This window comes from Electrona antarctica (assembly GCF_951216825.1).
Source record: "Electrona antarctica genome assembly, chromosome: 18".
Lineage (NCBI taxonomy): Eukaryota > Metazoa > Chordata > Actinopteri > Myctophiformes > Myctophidae > Electrona > Electrona antarctica.
In genome coordinates, this window is record NC_136799.1 from 3,520,229 (window position 1) to 3,547,578 (window position 27,350).

The window sequence follows — 27,350 nt, forward strand, 5'->3', positions numbered from 1 at the left end:
AACCACTACGATGAAATGTGTTCTATGAGCAGGGCCTGGCTGGAAACAAGTTCTTGAGCTTAGCCCAGATACCCTGGGTAAATATAGATTTCATTTCATTCGAACTGGCGACCTTCCGGTATCAAGACCGCTCCGCAATCCGTTCGGCCACAGCTGCCACAAACTCCCATAGCAATTAACCTTTGACTTGGAACCTGGACCACAGTTCTGCTTATTAGCCTATTGTTGTCTCTTGTCAGGCAGAAATCTGCCATCACCATTATTCTAACTTTTGTTTTCTCCACGAAAACAAACACCATACTTTATTACTTGTTGATCATGGCTGAGTCACCCAAAAGCATCAATCGAAACGAGCGGCTTTTAAATCAATACCGCCCCCATGTGGCGGGGTCAGGTTAGTTTCCACCCACAAGACAACTGTAATGCCCTGGGAATGTCTCATACAGCACAACAAAATCATTTCAATCAAGTCTTAACAGAAGAAGTTTAATGTTGTTTTTTTACAATAAAAACAAAGCACACAAGGCATATTAAAATGTTGCAATACAAATCTTTATTAGAACATGACAAAAATATTGTCACAAACTAATTATTATGTTGTATTATCCCTCCCAGCCTCCTCGAAACAACTAGTACAGTTAACTGTACAGGTAAATAAACCTGTTTTTTTATAATCTTATACACAAAATACAAATTAAAGACTTTTATTATCATGGCGATCATCATCATCATCAACATATCTCCACCAGTTTTAAGCTGAAAATATCAGAGAGTTTTACTGGTTTTTATTTAAAGTCCCAGGGTTAGTTTTTACCCCCCTTTCTCTGAACAGTAGAAAAGAACCATGGTTCTCAAAGAGGGGTCCGAGAGGGGACCCCCAGGGGTGCTTCGAGAGGGGACCCCCAGGGGTGCTTAGAGAGGGTTCCAGGGCAGGTTCTTGGCTAGATTAGTTAGAAACCAAATGGATGGCCCTGTAACTCTGAGTGTGTACAACATTGAACCATTGAACCAAATGGACCCTTAGTTACGGATTCATATGGTTCCATTTGTACACTCTTCAGGCCCCTTTTTCCACCAAAATAACGTTGGTTCTACAACCGGTTCCGTTCTTTATTTTTATTTTTTTTATTTTTTTTGCATCTTTTGGGTTCCCACTTCAGGGCAAGAAGAAGTATTATTATTGTTGTTTGGTTCCAGTTCCAAACCAACCTTTAGGAATCTGATCTGAACCAATTAATTTAGTTCAAAATTACGCAGGGGAAAAAAAGAACGGAACCAAGAAAGGGGCCTCAGAGTTATGGGGGGGTCCGTGTGGCACTAATGATAACCAAACAGGGGGGTCCTTGAAATAAAATGGTTTGAGAACCCCTGGAAAAGGAAGAGACGACAAATTCAACCGACCGACTGATGAGAACAAAGTTTAACGTGGCAGTAACCTGGCCCAAACCCCCTCGTCGTACCCCCCACCCCCCCCCCCCCCCCCCCCACATGGTCACATGACCGCTGGGCGTGATCACATGTTGTTGAATCCCATCATGCCCTTCATGTTGCCAGCGGCTCCTTGCTGGAACTGTCTCATCATTGACTGGAGACCGGCCATGCCACCTGCGTGCACACACACACACACACACACAAACCACAAACACAGACATAAATTAAACACAGACAGAATTTTATGTCATTGGTGAAAAGAAGTAGCCTGGCTAATAAGCCAGACTCAAATCACACTGTCGTGTGGTATTTGAGTCTGGAGATGCTGTGTATGGATCTTGTTTCCCGGGGGGCGGGTTCAAACATTTTCTCTTTGACGCAATTGGTCAGAGCTACTGTCAGTCAAAGGTCTCAAGCATTGAACGTCACTGTACCAAAGCCCGCCCATATTGCATACCGTGTCCCGATTGGCCACACCAGTTCTCTGGTGTAGGAAATGGGCGTACAATTGAGCCTCTCCAGACCGTAATCCACCGGCAGGCAATTTTGTTTTGTGCCAATGGCTGATTCGGTCTGGCTTATTAGCCAGGCTAGAAAATAAGTACTTTTTCCCGTAACCCAGAAAATAAACCTATAAAAAAAAATAATGGAAAAATGTTTGAAAGTGAATTAAAGCTGCATTATTTTTTTCCTTTTCTACCCCAGATTTCCTGTGAAAGTGCTTACATGTTTTTACTATTGAGCTAACTATTGAGCTGCTTGCTCTGGGGATAAATTGAATCTTGATCATCAGGTCAAAACTCGTGTCAGATCCTGTGTCTAGGTGAGATGACCTTTGACACGATCTAAATGTCTCAATAGAAGAGCAGGGAGACAAAGTTATGTTGTATTGACATGGGCTTCTATACGGATAGACAAAATAAAATTGCATTCATAAAATAAGTGACATAGTGCCCCTTTAACCCATTCAGGCCTGACGTCGAAATTTTAAAAAAAAAGTTTTCGAAATCATGACAATTTTCGGAAAGATTTGAGGCACATTTTAACGATTTTTCAAAAATAGCAGACCTACAAGTTCATAGCGCGCCACTCGGTGGCGCGCTATGAGCTTGTAGATCTGCTATTTTTCAATAGCTAAATTATAACAATGTTTAAAACACCAAAACGGGTTCCCGCCCCAAAATGGGTTAATGGTTAATATGGTTAAACGCTAACGTGACATGGATGCGTTCCAGGTCTCAATGGATTAAGTAAAAGTAGCAATACCACAATGTAAAAGTACCGTTACAAGTTAAATGCCTGTATTCAAAAGGTTACTTGTGCTAAATCTGTCAATCTTATTTTCACAACACGTGGCCATAACGTGACATGCTTGCCAGACATGTTTTATGGGGGGGGTAATAACATATTGCCCTACTGCCCTAAAGGGACCTTGCTTTATAATGTCACACTCTCTCTGACACACACACACACACACACACACACACACACACACACACACACACACACACACACACACACACACACACACACACACACACACACACACACACACACACACACACACACACACACACACACACACACACACACACACACACACAGTTTACAATGACATCCAATGATTCAATCAATCAGCATTGTGTTTCAACAGGGATGAAAGTGTGACTAAGAGAAAACGTCACACTTTCATCCCTGTTTATGAAGGAACACAGTGTGATAGGCTGTTGGGTTGGGAACACCACATAACAGGTTTATACAGTCAGTTGCTCTACATTCTATTTAGATTTGCACTCAATGACTCATCAATACCAGAGAAAACAGTGCTTCCTTGATGTTTAACGTCGTCACTGTGAACTGTGTGCGCCAATCCATGCTTCACTTTCTAACTGGCCGACATACGTAGTAAATGACCAGATGACCTGATCAGCCAGACAATACACCAAGAGTCATTCCCCACTTCACAGCGAGAACAACAGACTAAAGTAAACTGTAAATGTAGGTTTATGAAAAAATATTAGATGGTAAATGGTGCATTTGTTTTTCTTTTTAAAGATTTGTTTTGGGCTTTTCTGCCTTCAGTGATAGTTACAAGTGAAGATAGACAGGAAAGAGGGAGGGAGAGACAGGGAGAGAAATGCCGCAAAGGTCGTCATGAACGGGACTCGAACATGTGACGCAGGCCAGAGCCTATATGAGGCATGCGCTTGTTGTACCGCTAGGCCAGTGGGTGCCAAATGGTGCATTTTATTTATCCAAACAGCTCTTTACAATGTGCGTTGCATTCACATTCACACACTGAAACCACGCAAGGCACCAGCCTGCTCATCGAGAACAGTTAGGGGTTCAGTGTCTTGACACTTCCACAGTAACTCAGGAGGACACCAGGGTCAAACCGGGAACCTTCCAATTCCCAAGGCCCGTCACCCACCTTGAACAGCGATCAGTGCCAGTAGGCTACTAAACCCATTACATGGTGATGATCACAACTATTGATATGGCAAAATCTAAAGTCATAAAGATGTCCTCTGTGTCCCTGCAGGAACCTCGGGCTTCAGACTGCCCATACTGAGTACAAAGTCCATATTTATGTAGTAAAAACAAGGCAGGACTCGGCTACCCGTTATGCAACACAAAACATAAACAATGATAGTGCAGTCTGATGTAAGGCCTCATCCATACGACGGGATGGCTTGTCAAAAGGAACAGATCTCAGCTAATGTCGATCTTGTGTTTCTACACAAACTGCACTGAGGGTGAAAATCACACGCATGTCTGCGTCCTGAGTGACGACTGAGGTCAAATCACACGCATGTCTGCGTTCTGAGTGACGACTGAGGTCAAATCACACGCATGTCTGCGTCCTGAGTGACGACTGAGGTCAAATCACACGCATGTCTGCGTCCTGAGTGACGACTGAGGTCAAATCGCACGCATGTCTGCGTCCTGAGTGACGACTGAGGTCAAATCACACGCATGTCTGCGTCCTGAGTGACGACTGAGGTCAAATCACACGCATGTCTGCGTCCTGAGTGACGACTGAGGTCAAATCACACGCATGTCTGCGTCCTGAGTGACGACTGAGGTCAAATCACATGCATGTCTGCGTCCTGAGTGACGACTGAGGTCAAATCCTCGTCCACAACACAGCGATCCCTGTAGCCGAACCCGTTATCTGCGATTGACCAACACTATTGCACTGCCCTGCAGTCCGCACTGCTCCCTTTTAGGCATATCGTGTGAACACACAGACCATCACACTCACACACTTCACCTTCGTGCAATATTTCAGCCTCTTAACCCATTTAGGCCTGACCTCAATTTAAAAAAAATCTTCTAAATCCTCCAGTTTTCTGAAATAAATATTTTCACGATTTTTCAAAAATAGCAGACCTACAAGCTCGCTATGAGCTTGTAGATCTGCTATTTTTCAATAGCTAAATTATAACATAATATTTAAAACACCAAAAGGGGTTCCCGCCCAAAATGTGTTAAAAGGCAAAAACTGTAGCTGCTAAAACTCTAGGTGCTGTTCACAAAAAGCACACTAGATTAGAAGAGAAATAATCCATAGCTGCAGCCCTAGTAAAAAGAATAAGAAAGATTGTTACCCATGTGATGCAGGACTCTGGGGTCCATCATCTTGGCCATCTGCTGGTTCAGCTTGGCCATCTGAGATGGGTTCACGTTCTTCGACATATCTCCACCTGAAAGTACACAACACACAACGTCAGCATGGCAAGAGCACGGGCTAAACCCAGCCTGTGGTGGAAGTACTACTCATATTGTTTTGACTTTTTGCTATACCACAATGTGTAGAAACACTAGTATTTTCATCAAAAATACCAAAGGTAAAAGTGCTCAGCAAAATGGCCTAACGTCTGCATAATGTGTGTTAATGCAGGGGTTCTCAACGTTTTTGGCCGGGGACCCCCGGAAATGCTTTGGCAACGTCTCGGGACCCCCGCCCCGCCCCGCCCCCTCCCGACCCCCAATATAAATTGACTGCTACAATAACCTTAAACGATTTTGGGCGGGAACCCCTTTTGGTGTTTTAAGCATTGTTATAATTTAGCTATTGAAAAATAGCAGACCTACAAGCTCATAGCGCGCCACCGAGTGGCGCGCTATGAGCTTGTAGGTCTGCTATTTTTGAAAAATCGTGAAAATAAAATTTAAAAATGTTTTTTTTTTTTTTTAAATAATTTGGGGACCCCCTACAATAATTTGGCGACCCCCCGAGGGGTCGCGACCCACGGGTTGAGAACCCCTGTGTTAATGCAGTGGTTCCCAACCACCTGTTTTCCTTGGAGCCCCCCCCCCCCCCCACTAGGTGCTAACATCTGAGAAAGCTGAGACCCCGGCCCACATGTATGCGAGCGTGCACGCACATGTTATACATACGTTACGTTAACCATTTTTATTACATGGCTTGGTTTGAATGCTTGATTCTGATTGGTCAATGGCTGAATTCAGCGGTCTGTTAACGATGCCTAATCAAACCCTCGGAGCACCGGCTGCGCCCCGCTGACTTACTGCAGTTTTCAACATGACAGCCATGTAAACGCACACACACAATGGAATTTGCAGCTAAACATTGCTCTCAAAAATGTTTTTGAAAACATTTGAGCAAGAAATAGACGAAGCAGCCGAAATGGATTCTATTTGATCAACTCACTTCCTTGTTTTCCGACAGTGCTCCAGCCCTGCAGCTGGGCAGACGCAGACAGCGCGACACTTACTTAAGGAATACTTTTTTTTGTTGTGTTTTGGGTCAATTTATTAATTTAGGTTAGGTAGCCATGTAATAAGCGTGATAATATCCGATATATTATCCCTTACATATAATTGGTTAACATGTACTTGCACAACGACTCATAATACTTTCGACCGACACACAAAACCCCACCGGCTGTGATTTGAACGTAAAGGAGGAACGTGAACCTTTGAAGAGTCCTTTGATGCCTCCCATCTTCTTGACCATCTGGGCGAACTTGGTGTACTGGGTGAGCAGCTCCTGGACGTCCCGCGTGGCCACCCCGGCCCCCCGCGCCACCCTGGCGATCCTGTTGGGTCCTTTACTGAACAACTTGGAGCCGTCCTTGTTATCCAACTCTGACAACACAACACACAGAGAACACAAGATGCTTTTATGTGCACACGTGTATTTTTATTTTTATTCACAATTTTTAGCTCACGATTTTGTAACCCATTTTTTCACCCGGTGCCAATTGCCTAAACTGTAATCCTCTGCCAACCTGGGGAGAGCCCCAAACTGAGCTCATGCTTCCTTCACCTGACAGGTGATAAGAAGCGGTAGGACGTAGCGCGTGGAAGGAACACGTTATTCCAACCAATTCCTTTCCCGTCCATCAGACATGTATTTATTCATGTATATATAGTACGCACTCTCTCGATATATATGGCCTAAATTTGGCCATAGCCGCTTGCCCAAATGTGCCAAATGTCACCGTTTTTAGCCCAAGGAGTGTTTTTTCGTGCAAAACTAATGCTTGAAATGGGTATTTCTTATATAGGTTGTCAATAGTATGGTCACATATAACTGGCATTAAAGGAGAATTCCATACTAAAAGGCTTTCTTACCTTTCTTTGTAGTTGTTACGTCCCCACCAAAGAGGTCCAGGTGTTATTTTGTGCAAAATCTCCTTATTGGCTATTTCCCCTACCATAAGCCCTAAATTAATTGCATTGAATGGGAATTGAATGGGGCTATGGGGTGTTGTGCTAATTCGCTTATTTCCATCGCTCAAAATTATTATTATTTTGTATATATCCTCTCTTCATAATGTAAATAATATCCTAAGCGGCACACTTTACTACTTATTTCGATGGAAATAAGCGAATTAGCACAACACCCCATAGCCCCATTCAATTCAATGCAATTCATTTAGGGCTTATGGTAGGGGAAATAGCCAATAAGGAGTTTTTGCACAAAAATACACCTGGACTTCTTTGGTGGGGACGTAACGACTACAAAGAAAGGTAAAAAAGCCTTCTAGCATGGAATTCTCCTTTAAGCTGGACTGAATTAAACTGAATTGGAAGACTTCTCATATCAAAATATAAACTAGGAATACAAATATAAACATTTTATGGTCACCTTAGGTGGTACAAATTCATGAAAACATCAGTGTTGGCCCCTGCACTATTAGGCGAGCGAGTCGCTCCACCTTCAGTCGACTCAGCGCCATCCGAGTTATCGTAAATCATGTGTGTGTGTGTGTGTGTGTGTGTGTGTGTGTGTGTTCACACTAGTGCATGCGTACCTTGGTCATTCATACTGTCCATGATGGTCATGAGTTTCTTCAGTCTGGCCATGCTCTCCTGTTCATTTCCTTTACTCATGAAGTCACTGCCAAACCCTGGAATCATTCCCTACAAGAACACCACACACACACACATTAGAACACACTGCCGAACCCTGGAATCATTCCCTACAGCCTACATACACTCATACTCAGACTATAAGAGGATAAGCTTCACAAAAAGTGGGAAAAGTAGGATCTCCTCTTCCAGTCCATGGTCAATGTATAAGGAATTCAAATATTAATCTGTAATATCTGAAAAATGCAGCCCTCTTTTTTTTCTTAAAAACAGTACAGTAACTAATAAGTTACTGTACTGTACTGTACCTGCAGATACAGTGACATGACACTGTGTCTAGAGGTCAAATTGAGCTCTCTGTCTCTCTCTATGCATATGCATTATTTATTTATATACAAAATGTATTAGTACAGTGTTTTACCATAATCTGTCCAAATGGTCCCATCTTCATGATGTTCTGAAACTGCTCATACATGTCCCGCAGAGTGAACTGGCCTGCAACGCAACAACACACACATTAACCCATTTTGACCTGAGATCAGATTCTAAAAATGTCTTCTACATCCTGACAGTTTTCTGAAAAATCTATGTTTCTATGTCAGTCGTTCTTCGATTTTTCAAAAATAGCAGACCTACAAGCTCGTAGTGCGCCACTCGGTGAGTTTGTAGAGCTTGTAGATCTGCTATTTTTCAATAGCTAAAGCATAACATAATGCTAACACCAAAAGGGGTTCCCGCCCAAAATGGGTTAATACTGTGTCGCATTCAACTGACAGGCAGACAGACAGGCGGACAGGCAGACACACAGACAGACAGGCGGACAGACTGACAGGCAGACATTCAGGCGGACAGACAGACAGGCGGACAGACAGGCGGACAGGCAGACACACAGACAGACAGGCAGACAGACAGGCAGACAGACAGGTTTCTCACCATGTTTCAGTTTGTCGATGAGTTCCTCGTTGTCGTCCAGTTTGAGTTCGTTAACTTTGTCGATCAGACCTTCGATGTCTCCCATTCCTAAAACCAAAACCAGTATTCATGAGGGCAGGGCAAAAAAAACGACATTCAAGAAGCAGTAACCGTCTTAACTTAATATTTCTCATGTGGGTTAATAAATTAATCGAGAAGCAGGATTTAGTTTTTTCTTGTACATCAACGAATCGCAGATATTCTAATAAATCAACTACATTGGATTAGTCTGATTAAACACTCAACTCTGTATTATAATTTGTTGTACTCAGCTTTGATGTTATGAACCCATCCATTACATTTACTACAGAAACTCCCTTTCAAAACTACATTTTCATAATGTGTTCATTTGATCATATGAATAGAGGTTAGCCAAGGGTTGAGTTCACGTGTAGGTAGCTATTCTGGGCATGTCATGATTGGCAACCATTCTGTGAAAATAGGCAATCTACAAGCTCACAATGTGGCACAGCATCTTGTAGATCTACAAGCTCACAATGTGTCACAGCATCTTGTAGATCTACAAGCTCACAATGTGTCACAGCATCTTGTAGATCTACAAGCTCACAATGTGTCACAGCATCTTGTAGATCTACAAGCTCACAATGTGTCACAGCATCTTGTAGATCTACAAGCTCACAATGTGTCACAGCATCTTGTAGATCTACAAGCTCACAATGTGTCACAGCATCTTGTAGATCTACAAGCTCACAATGTGTCACAGCATCTTGTAGATCTACAAGCTCACAATGTGTCACAGCATCTTGTAGATCTACAAGCTCACAGTGTGTCACAGCATCTTGTAGATCTACAAGCTCACAATGTGTCACAGCATCTTGTAGATCTACAAGCTCACAATGTGTCACAGCATCTTGTAGATCTACAAGCTCACAATGTGTCACAGCATCTTGTAGATCTACAAGCTCACAATGTGTCACAGCATCTTGTAGATCTACAAGCTCACAATGTGTCACAGCATCTTGTAGATTGGGTGTAGAGGACAGTGGCAGGGATCCCATTCAATGAAGTACATAGTAAAGGGTTTAAGAGTGGTTAGGTTGTGTTTACTATTAAAAGTCATGTGTTTCATTTTCAGACATTAATTACCCAGCAGTTTGCTGATGAAGGGTTGTGTTTTAAATGGCTCAAAGTCATCGATGTGTTCTCCCGTTCCGATGAAGATGATTGGACTCTTGGTTGCAGCAACACTGGAGAGACACCGAATACAATGTTAGTACTCGAGAGATTACCTTTACACTGACTGCTACTAAATATAATACCTTTACACAGAGTACTATGGTGTGATGATCTGAGTACTATGTGTGTAGTGAGTACTTACGCACTGAGGGCTCCTCCTCCTTTGGCGTGTCCGTCCAGTTTAGTAACGATGACCGAGGCAATGTCCACTTTGTCTTTAAAAGCTTTAGCCTGAGACTCACAGGCCTGGCCAATAGACGCGTCCATCACATACACTATGTTGTCTGGTTGCTGAAAACACAACACACACACGCTGTCAATCCTCTGCACTACAATTATATTCTTTTAGTGCTGCACAATTATTCTATGATTTACAATACATAATACTGACCACAGCGTTGGAAACTTGCAACATCTCTTCAAACAGAGAATCTTCTTGTTTGTGTCGTCCACTGGTGTCAACGATGATGATCTCAAAGTTCTCCGTTTTGAACTTTTCTACTCCCTCCGCGGCAATGACCACTGGATCCATCTCTGTGTAGCTGGAGAGATGAGACACATACAGTAACTAAATTACCACTAGATCTATTACGATCATACATAGAAAACAATGACCACTGTGTCTGTGTGTGTGTGTGTGTGTGTGCATGTTACCTTCCATAGAAAGGGATTCTGGCTTTTGTTGCATTCTGTTTCAACTGATCAAAGGCACCTAAAAAAAGAAAGAAAGATTTATTAAAGATTAAGATACATTAAAAAATGAAATGTCACACAGACAGAGCCAGGCAGACAGACAGGCAGACAGACAGACAGGCAGGCAGGCAGGCAGACAGACAGACAGACAGGCAGGCAGGCAGGCAGACAGGCAGACAGACAGACAGACAGACAGGCAGACAGACAGGCAGGCAGGCAGGCAGGCAGGCAGGCAGGCAGGCAGGCAGGCAGGCAGACAGACAGGCAGACAGACAGGCAGGCAGGCAGACAGGCAGGCAGACAGACAGGCAGGCAGGCAGGCAGACAGACAGACAGACAGACAGACAGACAGACAGACAGACAGACAGACAGACAGACAGACAGACAGACAGACAGACAGACAGACAGACAGACAGACAGACAGACAGACAGACAGACAGACAGACAGACAGACAGACAGACAGACAGACAGACAGGCAGACAGACAGGCAGACGTACCAGCTCTGAACGTGTCGGCACAGATCAAGCAGGTCTTCCATCCTTTTCTTTGGTAGTAGTACGCCAGCTATAGACACAACACACATGATGTCACTGTGATGTCATCTGTTCACTGTCTTATGTCAACACATGTTCACGCTTAAGCCCAGTCCAGAGCAACCAACGATTAGCGACAGAACTAATTGCAACTTGATAACAACATCCTAAAGCTAGAAGGAGGAGCATGAGCAGAGATAGTTTACCGATTATATGGCACTTTCCTCCATCTCGTCGGATAGCCTTCATGCGGTAAAAAAAAAAAAGACTTAAGCTGTGTGTGCGTTTGTGTCTCAGGGGCGGCGGTGGCCAGATGGGAACCGCAAAGTCCGCCACAGACTGAGCTTTTTCCCCTCAGCCGCCAGGCTGCTAAATGACTCTGGTTTCCCTCCCACCCCTGCCCCCTAGGGAGTGTCACCGGACATTTTTGGACTTTTTGTTCCATCAACTCTGCACTTTATATTTATACTTCCTGCACGGTGTTGTATTTGTGTTGTTGTTGTTTTTGTGTTACATGTGAAAAAAGGAAAAATTTATGCACACACGCTAAATGTCAAAGCAAATTCCTATGTGTTTTACACAATGGCAAATAAAGGTATCTGAATCTGAATCTGAATCTGAATCTGAAGGTTCCCAGTTCGAACCTGGGCTCCCGCCGAGTTAGTGTCGAAGTGTCCTTGAGCAAGACTCTGAACCCCTAATTGCTCCTGATGTTCAGGTTGGTTCCTTGCATGGTTTCCGCCGGCATCGGTGTATGAATGTAATGCACAATCTATGTAAAGCGCCTTGGATAAAGACGCTATATAAATGCACCATTTACCATTTTACCATTTAGACACAAACACACAGCGCCTGTGTGCGTGTGGTGAGAATGTGTGTGAGAGCGAGAGAGAAAGAGAGAGAACATACTGCAGGTTTCTCCACGATACGACCGGTCATTTTTTTTTGGTAATTTGGTTGGAGTAGCTCCGTTATATAAACATGATAATTCTGCCAAAAGGTGATAAGCAGATCTTATGTCTACTCCACCCTCTCTGCCACTGTTTGGTTGTTTATGTATGGGCGAGTGAGTCAGAGAGAGTGGTGGTATGTGCTGGTTAAACGTTTGACAGCTTCTGCAACGTTTTGCTTGCTCACTTACGACGCAATGAGACGGCATGCCGTCTGCAATGAGACGGCATGCCGTCTGCAATGAGACGGCATGCCGTCTGCAATGAGACGGCATGCCGTCTGCAATGAGACGGCATGCCGTCTGCAATGGTTCCATCATGCTGTGAATCAATGAGACGGCATGCCGTCTGCAATGGTTCCATCATGCTGTGAATCATTGGTCTGGACTGGGCTTGTTGTGAGAACAATGTGCGTGTGTCTGTACCTTAGAGGTGGTGGTTGTAACCATGCGTGTGTGTGTGTGTGTGTGTGTGTGTGTGTGTGTGTGTGTGTGTACCTTAGAACAGGTGGTCGTTTTTCCACTGCCCTGCAGACCAACAAACATGATGACATTGTTCTTCCCCTTGGTTGGAGTCCAAGCCTTGACACCTGGATCAACCAGCTACACACACACACGTACGCAAATACACACACAGTTACCTTCTGACAACAACATGTTAGCAAAGTATAGTATAGAGGGTATAAGCGTGTCATCATTATCATACCCAGAAGTTATGCGGGAAAGCCAACTGAGTGGCAAAAAACTATTTTCTGGCCTTGACAGCACATACTGTATCCAAACAGAAGAATCCTATATCCTATATCTGATGACAAACGATGTTAAACTCTCTTTGCCACTCACTTTAAGCATGCACATACGCTCTATAGTAGCATAATATCATATGTAGTAGTAGTACCAGTAGTATTATAATAACCTTTAGTAGTATAGTAAGAATGCAGCAGTAGCATATATGTAATACAGTAACGGTTAAATATACAGAATATTATAGTTGACACACCTTCACCAGTTCTTTGAAGACAGCATGTTGGATCATCCTTCTCTTGTTGAGACCAGAGGCCATCTCCTCCAGGTCAATGGCAGCCCTTCAAGAACACACACACACACACACACACACACACACACACACACACACACACACACCGTGACCTTCAAGAACAACACACACTATGACCGACCATAAACTACATTACACCTGCTAGCTACTGAAAAAAAAGGATAATTCACATTTAACCCTGGTCCGACTCCTCAATGAACTCCAGTGTTGGTTTTCTATTCCACCCGGGCCTAGTACTATTACTGCTGGTTTTACTTAGTACATACTAGTACATAGTAATACTGTATAGTACATGTGAGTTGTACAGTATTGTTTACATGGTATAGTGCAGTGTAACACAGTTATTGTATAACATAAGTCTAAGTAGAGCAGTACGGCCAGTAGTACTTACTTGACATTCTCTCGCAGCTGTTTGACAAGTTTAATGTTGACGTCGGCCTCTAACAGAGCAGCACAGACCTCCTTCAACATGGAGTTCAACACCTGGACACAGGACAACAATTCACATCACGGTCTGAGCCATACATTTAACACCTGGACACAGGACAACATTCACATCATGGTCTGAGCCATACATTTAACACATTTTGGGAGCCAGAAAGGAGAAGAGTCTGGGACGCTTGGAACGTGATCCCGGCTGTTTTAGGGAAGGTTCTGACGGTGTTAGCTGATATATTACACCCATAGGGCGGCCAAAAAATGCTACAAATACTCTACAAGCTACAAATGCTACAAGTCCTGTTTGTTGCAGATTTGTTTACAAAGCCTGAAATAAAAGGTCAAACAAGAAATTATTTGTGGACAAAAAAGGTTTTTTTCCCTCCAAGTTGTACTGCTTAATTCCCAAAAGGTGTAAAATACAGACTTGCAAAGAAAAAGATTCCAAGGCACTTCTGTCTTTGGTGAAAGTTCTAAAAAGATATTATTTGTATGACCATTAATCGTCACCTAAAATGTCAGCCTAACTGCCCTAACTGTCAGTAGGAAAGGAAGATGTACTACCTATGGGGTCTATGGTGTATAGGACTGGGCCCGATTCTACAAACACCTTCTAAATCCTGACCTAAGTTTGCTGAGAAACGTACAAATATTTATTCAAAGATTACAAAAAATACATGTCGCTATGTACTGTACATACATAGCTAGCAACAAGAAAACCCAAAAGGGGTCCCCCAATTGAGGCTCAACCAATCAGGCTCTGCCAGTGGGCCGAATTGATTGCCATGTACCCTTTTCAGTTTGCAGTCTTCACACACAGGCACATACACAGATCTCCATGTGGGACACCGGCTGACAGTAAACACGGGTGCTATGACAACGTATATCATTAGGTTCCCAAGTTGCATCGTTCCCAAGTAGGCCGGTGGCCGACTGCGGCGGGCACGTACAGGTCTAGTATGGGATAAAAACATTATCTGAAACCTGACGTTATATTGTATAAATCCATTATTTGGGGCAGCGGTGGCCTAAGAGTTAGAGGAGCGCCCTTGTTGCCGAAAGGTCGCTGGTTCGATTCCCCGGACAGGCAGGACAAATCGGCTGATTGGTCATCACTCACCCAACACCGCTGAAGTGCCCTTGAGCAAGGCACTGAACCCCCAACTGCTCCAGTGGAGCTGCTTAGTGGCCAAGTCTGTGGTTGTACTGGTGAGCTCCCAGGTTTTAATGTGTGTCTGTCTGTGTGTTTCTATGTGCAGGGCATTGCTGAAAATGAGCACTTGTGCTCAGCTACTACCCTGGGTAAATAAAGGAAAAAGAAAATGACTGTACCTCCTCATTGATGATGGTGGCGTTGCTGAGGGACCTCAGCGCCGAGGTGATCTTCCTCCCCAAGTCGGCGAGCACCATGGTGACCGCGCGTCTCCCGCCTGCAAGACCAGACCAGACAGACGCATGGATTAAAGCAAAAATTAAATATCACGACTGAAACATTGTGCCCCCACACTACACACTACTAGCGTTGTTTCTTAAACAATTAACACAATATGTAGATTATTAAATTATGTTTTAGTGATATTGTTCCTGACAATCAGGTGAAGAAATCGCACTGAGGTTTTTGCTTTTACATGAAATATCTGAGAAGATTAGGGTTTTATGGAAGATGTTGCTGCAAATAATGCTATAGTTCGACCATGCTCTAATCTTAAAATAAGCAAAAGCAGCCTATTCTACAAGCTGTAGAAAGGGCTACTTTGGCTTATTCGATTATGCTTTTTTTTATGTGCCAAAAACTCCAACACTTTCTTGACAGTAGCTCATAACATGACTACGGTGGATTTTTGTAATGAAACAAACGCTTTGCAGATTGAAAGAGGATAATTCAAGCTTGCCCTACAGCTGAAATGTTGGTGAGTTTAATGTTGTTTAATACAAGCAGATCAGACTTTTCTATTTAGGATGAATGGGCTGTCAATGGAGGGTGTTGCAACTCTAGATTTAGTTAGTGAGAACTCGCTAACACACTGGACCAGGGCTAGTCTAGATTGATTCAACTCAAGCAGGGAAATAAAATCTAGTGTTGCAAATTAAGGCTTAAGGCCTATTCATAGTCCAGTTTTGGGTGAAGAGGTGACTCTGTATATACTAACCACCGTTTCGGACGGTGGTCACCTCTTCACCGAAAGCTGGACTATGAATAGTTGACGTCCATAACACAAGGTCATAATAATAATAATAGCTCAAATTTATATAGCTATTTTCTAAGTACCCAAAGCGCTATACAAAAACACTAGGATTAAACTTTATTCAAAAACAAAACAAAAAAGCAAAACGAATAAAATAAACATAAAAGGAAGAAAAGAAAGGGAGGGGGGGGACATCTTAACCAGACCTCAGTTGGGGAAAGCTATCTTGAAGAGGTGGGTTTTGACTTTTGAGTGATGAACCATGACTAGTCGATCACTGTTGATTTAATAAAGTTTCCGGGGAGCAACTACACAGTGTGCGGACAACCCTCCTTTCTCATTGTACATATCTTGTACATACCTGTAGAATTTTTTGAGATGTGCGTGCTTCCCTTGAATCCCTTTGGACCCCATCTTTAGTCGGTCACAGTGACATCAACTTACCGGTACTAGATCAGGCGTGAAGATGCAAGTCCTACTGCGTCTGTCCTTGGAGATGAGGGGGGAACCTTCCCCAGATGTTCTCCAGACAGAAGATAAGCCTGGACATACAGACAGACAGATATAAGATCAGACAGAAGATCAGCCTGGACATACAGACAGAGAGCAGATCTCAAGTCCACACCCACAACACCAGAGGGAGTGCAACGAATCATGTTCAACCCAGATTCGGCACAAACAAGGGACTAAATTCTTTTCGCTCCTATGCCACCAAAATGTGGAACGCCCTACCAACAGTCATTAAGACATGCGAATCCCTTGACTCCTTCAAAACCGCTCTCAAAGGGCACCTACGGATGGCTGCAATTCGAAACTGGCCCCCGTAAAAGCTGAATCCCCCCCCACCGCCCCCCCCTTTTTCCCCTCACTGTATATGTTTCTTTTCCCTTTTTTACCTCCATTATGATGAATTCCTGTACTGTTCTTTGTCTATATAGAAGTGTCTATTTGTACGTCTCTAAATGTTTTGATGAATTGAACATGGTGGACCCTGTTGTAAACAAGTGTAATGCTTAATTGGGTCGTCCAGCCTTTGTATTGAGTTTGTGCTTGAAATGTACTGTAATTCTGCAAACTGTTAATAAAATTTTCAATCAATCAATCAATCAAAGTCTCAAGTAATGGACCGACAGAGAGATCAGTCTGACTCCAGACAGACAGTCGATACCGGTATGTCTGTCTGTCTGGAGTCAGACATACCGGTATTGAGAGGCAGAATACCAGTTTCGACAGACAGGGTTACTGTAGTAATTCGGTAAACGATCAGAAACGCATTGACGCAGACAAAGATCACATTGTTTTAACATGTTTTACTTCTAATATACTTACTTCTAATATGACATGCAATCTTAATATCCATAACTGAATAATAACACCTTACCTTTGTAGCATGAATCTATAACCAGATATGTAAAACAGAACGGTCAATCGTGTTAGTAAAAGTAGTAAAAGGAGGTTGTTGACAAAATACGTGTCTTAGCTCAAACAGCTGACGCCGAGACTCCACACACAAACCGGTTACCTATGCAATTATGTGACCTTGGACTGATTTTTCTGTTCTGCTGACGAACGAACGAGACGATCAGATAGATACCAAATTATTAAATTTATTAGAATTGTTATGTTTACGTTTATCAAATAAATCCCAGGTGAGGTCCAACATTTGTTATTATTATTCTCAAATCCAAACTAAACAAGCCGCAGACACCACAACAACAACAGCAGCAGGTTTCGACGGGTCGCCAAACGCGGTGTAACGAATCAGGTTAGCATCGATGCTAACTGTGTGTTAACAGTTCGGTTCGGAGCTCGCCTCGGGTCTGTCGCCAGCAGCTAGGAGGAGGTTGGTTCAGACACATTTAGATCTAACAGCATCGTGGATGTTATGATGTATAGTTATATTTACCAGTAGAATCTCTCAGAGTGGTGTCAGTCTGTTTTAACGCTGATCTTCACAGCTCTCTCAACACAAAGTGATCGTCATCAAACACACCAACCTACAACCGGACATAGTCATATTACAGTGTTGCCAACTCTTGTGAGAGAAATAAGCCAACCCACCTCCAAAAACAAGCCAACTCTTTTTTCCCAACATATATTTAAAACAATCCCTTAGTTCATACATGTCAAAATAATGTCAATAATGCCAATAATGTCAATGTCAACAACATACCATACATAACAAAACAAAAACAGACAAACAGAGCACTGCCATACATTGTGCATTTCTTTATGTGTTTGAATCAAGCCAACTCTTGGCGAGAGAAATAAGCCAAATCCTCCCTCGAAAAACATGCCAAAACAAGCCCAATAATATCGCCATATAACACTAATAACTAAATATTTGATGCATTTATCATTATACATTCTATGTATGTCTATAATTATGAATGTTTTTGTCATTTATTATACTATTCCACACATAGTTGAGACACCAGACCGATTCTGTAATGTGATTCATACCAAACCTATGGGTATTTATAGTATTATATAAATCAAAGAAATGTTGGCTTGTTTGATATTCAAAACAAGCCACCAATTTTTTTTTAAACAAGCCCAAAAAAGTACACTAATATGGCATATTCTTAGTGTAGGCCTACTTCCGGTTTCCGGAGTTTCACAGATTTAAATAAATAAAATAAAAAAGTACAAATGATATATGCTATAAATAAAAATAACAAAACACTTTTCAATTTATATACATAAATGATATAATGTAAAATTAATTTGAGACATTATAGAAACGAACTCGGAAGTGGCCGCCTTGTACTTCCGGGAGTGAGTTGTGTTTACTTCACACGGTCTTTTAAAGGTGGACTGAAATATTATATTATTATTGATCATAATGATCTCATCATTGGTTGAACACCGGAGGGATATTTATTTGAACACTCGCAAATGGAGTGATACCACACTCCTTAAACTGCTAGATTTAATTTGAATTCGTTCATTCAAGTTTTATTTTATTCTCGAAATTACACTGAGTAATTAAACTCATGTTCAGTGTCGTTGAAAAAACATCGCAATACATCAGAAGATCAGGAAAATAAAAACAAAAGGTATACATGTGAATTACATTAGGGTTACAAATAAAAAGCCAAGACACATTTCAAAACGATCTAAAAACAGTTAGTCTGTAATGTATGCTCACCAAGGTTTTAAAACAACTCAACGGTTCCAATGTGGTCAATTTGATCGTGACTCCTCCTTAAGAAACACCACGTTCCTCCTTAAGAAACACCACGTTCTCTCACTGGGGACAACAGTCCAAAGCTGTACACACTTTCATTGATTCCCTTCTTGTCATATTAATATTGTTATTGTTGTTTGTTATTATTATCAAGACAATGAACTTTTGGGACTCCAAAGCAGAGATCCAGCAGCTGCTGTCCAGGGTGGATCCTAAAGATCTGCCCAGACTCTTGGACTGGATGAAAAACTCAGGTAAGGTTTGTTTTTACATTTTTAAACCACATCATCAACCCTAGCTTTAAAATAGCAGATCTACAACGCTCACAAGGCATCTCGTTGCTTGCTACACATCGGGTTTACACCCTGGCTTGGTGACAGGGAGGCACTAGCCTACACTACAATAACTGCTTTGTGTTCACAGTTTACATGATTTACTTTGATGTGTTATATTTTCTTTTGTGTGTTTGTTGTGGTATTGATTATTTCCCTTTTTTGTGCAGTCTGTGTTTTTATCTCTTTATTGCACAGCTGCCAACTTGTAGGCTTTTGTATTGTTCTTAATGAACTTTTAATCTGTTTAAATCAATGACCTCTTCCATACAGGAAAGGATTTCAAATAAGCCAGCTGGCTTCTTCCCTTCCTTGCATTGTATTGTTGTTCTTTGATATGTTATTGTCTATTTGTTGTACTATGTGCTAAATAAATAAACCAAACCAAACTCTTATGTTTTCTGTTAGTAATCCCCCCCTGGCTCTGATGTTGTATTGTTGTAGGCTGCCTATTAGTAACTTAGTTGTGTTTTTTTGTTTTGTACTGTACTGTACTGTACTGTACTGTACTGTACTGTACTGTACTGTACTGTACTGTACTGTACTGTATGTCTATGTACTGACTGATATAAAGATTTCTTAATAAAAATGAAAATAAAAACAGAGGGGAGCCTGCAGTGGTTCTTAAAGTAGGGTCTGGGGACCCCCAGGGGTCCTTGAGGGGGTTCCAGGGGGTCCCCAGCAAAATCAGTTGAACCACTTTACCTTTTATCTATCAGCTACATGACAAAAATAGCCGATCTACAATTGATCTGCTAGTTAAAAAGAAACATTCCTATAGCCGGAGTGTTTTTCGTGCAAAACAAATGCTTGCAAGGGATTCAGAGTCATGAAAACCCCCTATAGTTTACTTCAAGTAGAATGACATTTTGTAAATTGTGTGTGCGTGCCGTGTGTGTGTGTGTGTGTGTGTGCATGCATGCGTTCCAGATGAGTTGGATGACGTTCTCGTTGACAACCAGACAGTGATTCTTCAGAGCATCTCGGAGGACCTGAGGGGGTCTCTGCCCCTGGACGCCATGCTGCCCTGCGAGACCACCGCCATACAGCGAGTAAGACTAACCAGGGTCTGTGATAGGGCGAGACCACCGCCATACAGAGAGTAAGACTAACCAGGGTCTCTGATAGGGCGAGACCACCGCCATACAGTGAGTAAGACTAGTAACCAGGGTCTCTGATAGGGCGAGACCACAGCCATACAGCGAGTAAGACTAACCAGGGTCTGTGATAGGGCGAGACCACAGCCATACAGCGAGTAAGACTAACCAGGGTCTGTGATAGGGCGAGACCACCGCCATACAGCGAGTAAGACTAGTAACCAGGGTCTGTGATAGGGCGAGACCACCGCCATACAGTGAGTAAGACTAGTAACCAGGGTCTGTGATAGGGCGAGACCACCGCCATACAGTGAGTAAGACTAGTAACCAGGGTCTGTGATAGGGCGAGACCACAGCCATACAGTGAGTAAGACTAACCAGGGTCTGTGATAGGGCGAGACCACCGCCATACAGCGAGTAAGACTAGTAACCAGGGTCTGTGATAGGGCGAGACCACAGCCATACAGCGAGTAAGACTAGTAACCAGGGTCTGTGATAGGGCGAGACCACAGCCATACAGTGAGTAAGACTAGTAACCAGGGTCTGTGATAGGGCGAGACCACAGCCATACAGCGAGTAAGACTAACCAGGGTCTGTGATAGGGCGAGACCACCGCCATACAGAGAATAAGACTAACCAGGGTCTGTGATAGGGCGAGACCACAGCCATACAGCGAGTAAGACTAGTAACCAGGGTCTGTGATAGGGCGAGACCACCGCCATACAGCGAGTAAGACTACTAACCAGGGTCTGTGATAGGGCGAGACCACAGCCATACAGCGAGTAAGACTAGTAACCAGGGTCTGTGATAGGGCGAGACCACCGCCATACAGCAAGTAAGACTAACCAGGGTCTGTGATAGGGCGAGACCACAGCCATACAGTGAGTAAGACTAGTAACCAGGGTCTGTGATAGGGCGAGACCACAGCCATACAGCGAGTAAGACTAACCAGGGTCTGTGATAGGGCGAGACCACAGCCATACAGAGAGTAAGACTAACCAGGGTCTGTGATAGGGCGAGACCACCGCCATACAGCGAGTAAGACTAACCAGGGTCTGTGATAGGGCGAGACCACAGCCATACAGTGAGTAAGACTAACCAGGGTCTGTGATAGGGCGAGACCACCGCCATACAGCGAGTAAGACTAGTAACCAGGGTCTGTGATAGGGCGAGACCACCGCCATACAGCGAGTAAGACTTACCAGGGTCTGTCATAGGGCGAGATCACAGCCAGAGTAAGACTAACCAGGGTCTGTGATAGGGCGAGACCACAGCCATACAGCCAGAGTAAGACTAACCAGGGACTGTGATAGGGCGAGACCACAGCCATACAGAGAATAAGACTAACCAGTGTCTGTCATAGGGCGAAACCACAGCCATACAGAGAGTATGTTTTTTGTCCTGATTAGTACCGGATATTTTTAGGGCAGTGGTTTGAATGATTGATTGATTGATTGCTTTATTAGGCAGAAATGTAAACAGTTCAGAGTACAAACACTTCAGAAACTTAGGGCCCTATTTTCGTGTATGTGTCTTTTTCACTATTTTGAAAACCATTTAGTTCAAGTAATGATATGTATTTGGCTGAGGATGTACCATCTCAAAAATATTTTTCCACTTTGAGAACAAATGTTGTATGCTTATAAATCTAAAGAGAATAACATAAGGGGTGCAAAAGTAATCAATTTAAAAAAGAGATCAGTAAATCAAGCGATTGTTTTTGTACAAAGGGTTACTTGGTCGGATGACGTGTTGCATGGCTGTGTTTGTGCACGTCAGACTCGGCAGCAGTCTCATCCTACGGTGCACGTGGACTCCTTCCTGTACGATGAAGAGTTGGTGGACAGACTGTGTGACGAGAGGAAGATGAGCAGAAACTACTGTCTGAGCTGTAGTTCACACAGCACCGCTCCCCTGGGTACGTACGTAGTTTAAACTACAGTCTGAGCTGTGGTTCACACAGCACCGCTCCCCTGGGTACGTACGTAGTTTAAACTACAGTCTGAGCTGTGGTTCACACAGCACCGCTCCCCTGGGTACGTACGTAGTTTAAACTACAGTCTGAGCTGTGGTTCACACAGCACCGCTCCCCTGGGTACGTACGTAGTTTAAACTACAGTCTGAGCTGTGGTTCACACAGCACCGCTCCCCTGGGTACGTACGTATACTGTCTGAAGTGTGGTTCACACAGCACCGCTCCCCTGGGTACGTACGTAGTTTAAACTACTGTCTGAAGTGTGGTTCACACAGCACCGCTCCCCTGGGTACGTACGTAGTTTAAACCAATGTCTGAGCTGTGGTTCACACAGCACCGCTCCCCTGGGTACGTACGTAGTTTAAACTAATGTCTGAGCTGTGGTTCACACAGCACCGCTCCCCTGGGTACGTACGTAGTTTAAACCAATGTCTGAGCTGTAGTTCACACAGCACCGCTCCCCTGGGTACGTACGTAGTTTAAACTACTGTCTGAAGTGTAGTTCACACAGCACCGCTCCCCTGGGTACGTACGTAGTTTAAACTACAGTCTGAGCTGTGGTTCACACAGCACCGCTCCCCTGGGTACGTACGTAGTTTAAACTACAGTCTGAAGTGTAGTTCACACAGCACCACTCCCCTGGGTACGTACGTAGTTTAAACTACAGTCTGAGCTGTAGTTCACACAGCACCGCTCCCCTGGGTACGTACGTAGTTTAAACTACAGTCTGAGCTGTGGTTCACACAGCACCGCTCCCCTGGGTACGTACGTAGTTTAAACTACAGTCTGAGCTGTGGTTCACACAGCACCGCTCCCCTGGGTACGTACGTAGTTTAAACTACAGTCTGAAGTGTAGTTCACACAGCACCACTCCCCTGGGTACGTACGTAGTTTAAACTACAGTCTGAGCTGTAGTTCACACAGCACCGCTCCCCTGGGTACGTACGTAGTTTAAACTACAGTCTGAGCTGTGGTTCACACAGCACCGCTCCCCTGGGTACGTACGTAGTTTAAACTACAGTCTGAGCTGTGGTTCACACAGCACCGCTCCCCTGGGTACGTACGTAGTTTAAACTACAGTCTGAGCTGTGGTTCACACAGCACCGCTCCCCTGGGTACGTACGTAGTTTAAACTACAGTCTGAGCTGTGGTTCACACAGCACCGCTCCCCTGGGTACGTACGTAGTTTAAACTACAGTCTGAGCTGTGGTTCACACAGCACCGCTCCCCTGGGTACGTACGTAGTTTAAACTACAGTCTGAGCTGTGGTTCACACAGCACCACTCCTCTGTTGTAGAAAAGTTTTTCTACATAGAAAAACTTTTTTCCAGTCCGGAAAATATTTTCTGCTATTGATTTTGTTAATAAAAAACATTTATAACATTACCCGAAATATGTACCGTAAGTAGTTTTTCCTCCGAGCGGGCTGCATGATTACAGTGTAATGTAGCCTATACAGGGCGTAACAAAATGACACCTGCTGCACCCCAAATTAATATGCATTTGGCCGCGGACCCCAGTCTGAAAATGCAGTGTCGGCCAAGGATCACCAGAAGAGAAGATTTATGTAAAATAATATAAAATCAATCCAAAATCTCTTGAGTTTGAAGATCTGCTATTTTTGAAAAGCCAACATATAAATGGATAAAGTGGTTAAATGCTATGTATTGTTAACTACTATACTATTAACGTTGTATTAACGGTGTGTTTCTGTCTGTCTGCAGAGTTCATCTCTCACTCCTTTTCCATCCCAGAGCTGCGCTTCCTCTTCCACAACGTTCTCCCTGACCTGACGGGGAAGCTACTGGTGGATGTAGGCTCTAGACTGGGAGCTGTTCTCTATGGGGTGAGTAGAATATGAGCTGTTCTCTATGGGGTGAGTGGATAGACTGGGAGCTGTTCTCTATGGGGTGAGTAGAATAGGAGCTGTTCTCTATGGGGTGAGTAGAATAGGAGCTGTTCTCTATGGGGTGAGTGGATAGACTGGGAGCTGTTCTCTATTGGGTGAGTAGATAGACTGGGAGCTGTTCTCTATGGGGTGAGTAGATAGACTGGGAGCTGTTCTCTATGGGGTGAGTAGATAGACTGGGAGCTGTTCTCTATGGGGTGAGTAGAATAGAATAGACGACAGAAAGGCGCGTGTTTTTATGTTTCAGGTGTGTCTGTATGATTCAGCTGTGAATGTTGCAGTGGTAATAGCAGTGTATAACAGCCCTATCTCCGGCCAGGAGGAGCTTTGTGAACTCCCCCTCTTAGTTAGCGTTCATAAGGAAAAAGGAGGAGTGCCTCTACTCTGGGAGAACCTCAAACTGAACTTGGTAAACAAGCCAATTGATGAGTAAGCGATAAAGCGGAAGTGAAGCCTACTCCCCAGTTCTGTTTCATCTTTACAGTCTCACAAATGTATCCTATTATCAATAGAAATCATCTAAGCATATAGCTTGCCGCTTAGCAGAAATTAATATTAAAAAGTTACTGAAAAGGATACTGAAATGCCAGCTTCCTTACTCGGATTTTGGGAGGTGTACAGTAGTTCCAGACTCTATATAGCATTCGGAGATTGTGGAATAGTTGTCTGGTTATGTGAGACTACACTGCAGATAGACCATTATTGGGTATATGTGTGTTTCAGTATTATTTGAGTTCCAGTGGTACATTATACTGTATGTGTGTTCAGCCGCAGCGCAGTGGTATATATAATATAATTGTATATGATTTCAGGGTTACTTGTACAGTAGTGCGCTGCGCTTGGTGGGGGTGGAGCTGAATGAAGAGTTTGTCAGACTGCAAAACATGGTTGTGGAGAAATACGGCCTCTCTGACAGAATACAGGTAAGACTCACTAACTCGCCTCTCGTCTACAATACATACTACTGCACTCGACATGTGCAGAACTACTAGTAATTACAGTATGTAGTAGTAGATGTCTACTATCACAGTATCCGTGGTGTGAAGTGGTTGCTCAAGTACTGTACTTAAGTACATCTTTGAGGTACTTTACAGTGTAAGTTGTGTTATGTACTGTAGGTGGTCCATGCAGACGTGTCCTGTCGGCTCCATCTGGTCCAGGAGTCGGACGTTCTCATCATGAACAACGTGTTTCAGTTCTTCATGGAACCAAGAGATCAAATACTGTAAGACAGGCACGCACGCACTCACACACACGCATGCACTCACACACACGCATGCACTCACACACACGCATGCACTCACACACGCACGCATGCACTCACACACACGCATGCACTCACACACACACGCATGCACTCACACACGCACGCATGCACTCACACACACGCATGCACTCACACACGCACGCATGCACTCACACGACACACACACACACGCGCATGTGCGCTCATGTACGCAGACGTCGCAGACACGTACACACTCACTCTCACACACACACACAACACAATGAGATAGATGACAGCGTCAATACATTTACAATGCATTTATTTAACACAATACTGACTCAAAAGATGGAATGGAACCTATTTTTTTTTTACAGTCTATGAATGGAACATGTCATTTGAATGACGTTTCGATGTTTGACCTAGTTACCGGTATGTTTGATTGGCACGGCAGCAGGTTTGAACCAGACACAAGTATGACACCTTTGCATGTGTTTACAGTTCCAATTTGCTGCTGAGCCACTCGAACAAAGTTAAAGGTAAATTAACTGGAAAAAGAAATGCGTAAGCTACCTTCTGAAAACATGGGACTGCAGTTACTGCACAGAGTCGATCCAGGAGTGTTGGCAGGGCAAAGCGACCATTTTGGTCACACCAGAATAATTGTTTGCTCCCAGACAGTTATATTTTTGAACCCTGCGGCTGCGCACGCACGTACACACACACACACAGTACACACACACACACACACACACAGTACACACACACACACACACACATACATACATACAGGCACACACACATACATACAGGCACACACACATTAACAGGTATTGTTTCCTATGTTACAGAGCATGGCAGAGCATTAGGAATAGTTTCTGTAAGAAAGGAGCTCTACTGGTGACTGTCCCCAGCCTGGAACACTCCCTGTCTGAACTACAGGTACGTACGCACGCGCACACTACTGAAGCTACTAATTATTGCACTTTTTGGGGACATGTTTTATCCATGCTTCTGGTCAGACTCCCAAATACATGCATTTACAGTATTTTTGGTAAATGTAGACTGATATGTTTGATCTACGTATAGTACGTTTGACAAACATTAGCCCCGTTTTGGGTGACATTTCTCAAATTTCAAAGATCGTCTCTTTTCACCCATTTATCGTATCAATTTACAATGTAGGTTTTTAGCACACGCTCTTATCCAGAGAGGCTTACAATAAGCAAGGTAAATACAGTATATACATGATTAATTATGTAAATGGTTAATTGGTCAAATTCCCCAAACCCACCTCCCTCTTTTTTTGGTCTAGAAATGGAACCCTGATTGGTGTTAATGCTTCTGTCTGTCTGTCTGTCTGTCTCTCCGTCTCTCCGTCTGTCTCTCCGTCTGTCTCTCCGTCTGTCTGTCTGTCTCTCTCCCTCCCTCCAGGGAGCAGGGATAGATGCAGGCTCCTGGCTGGAGGAACTGCCACTGGATTATGATGTTTACCTGGGAACAGACACGGACCGAGACGCTCTGAGAGACATCCACCTCTACAGAGTCTTATGACAGACAGACAGACAGACAGCCACCTCTACAGAGTCTTATGACAGACTGACAGACATCCACCTCTACAGAGTCTTATGACAGACAGACAGACATCCACCTCTACAGAGTCTTATGACAGACAGACAGACAGACATCCACCTCTACAGAGTCTTATGACTGACAGACAGACAGACAGACATCCACCTCTACAGAGTCTTATGACTGACAGACAGACATCCACCTCTACAGAGTCTTATGACTGACAGACAGACATCCACCTCTACAGA

General features: G+C 43.6%; 2 protein-coding genes across 3 annotated transcripts; one reads left to right on the forward strand and one right to left on the reverse strand.

Annotated features, from left to right (window-relative positions):
• Positions 1-467: 467 nt before the first annotated feature.
• Positions 468-18,971, reverse strand: srp54 (signal recognition particle 54). Its single transcript, XM_079527153.1, has 18 exons — positions 18,954-18,971; positions 17,709-17,799; positions 16,247-16,344; positions 14,949-15,046; positions 13,570-13,661; positions 13,122-13,206; positions 12,620-12,724; positions 11,137-11,203; positions 10,600-10,657; positions 10,337-10,487; positions 10,088-10,236; positions 9,856-9,956; positions 8,710-8,796; positions 8,198-8,271; positions 7,719-7,827; positions 6,376-6,546; positions 5,043-5,138; positions 468-1,605 (listed from the first exon to the last, which is right to left on the reverse strand). The coding sequence occupies exons 4-18, from the start codon at positions 15,024-15,026 to the stop codon at positions 1,514-1,516; spliced, it is 1,515 nt and encodes a 504-aa protein (XP_079383279.1). The 5' UTR covers positions 15,027-15,046; positions 16,247-16,344; positions 17,709-17,799; positions 18,954-18,971; the 3' UTR covers positions 468-1,513.
• LOC306941611 (uncharacterized protein) lies at positions 18,665-27,350 on the forward strand. Of its 2 annotated transcripts, XM_079527155.1 has the most exons (9): positions 18,665-18,861; positions 19,147-19,246; positions 20,255-20,376; positions 22,201-22,339; positions 24,121-24,242; positions 25,118-25,228; positions 25,424-25,530; positions 26,382-26,472; positions 26,965-27,350. In XM_079527155.1, exons 2-9 carry the CDS (start codon positions 19,150-19,152, stop codon positions 27,082-27,084), a joined length of 909 nt encoding a protein of 302 aa, XP_079383281.1. In that variant the 5' UTR covers positions 18,665-18,861; positions 19,147-19,149; the 3' UTR covers positions 27,085-27,350. The 2 variants fall into 2 exon arrangements, with proteins under 2 accessions (XP_079383281.1, XP_079383280.1); XM_079527154.1 differs by lacking the exon at positions 18,665-18,861 and having other exon boundaries at positions 19,059-19,246.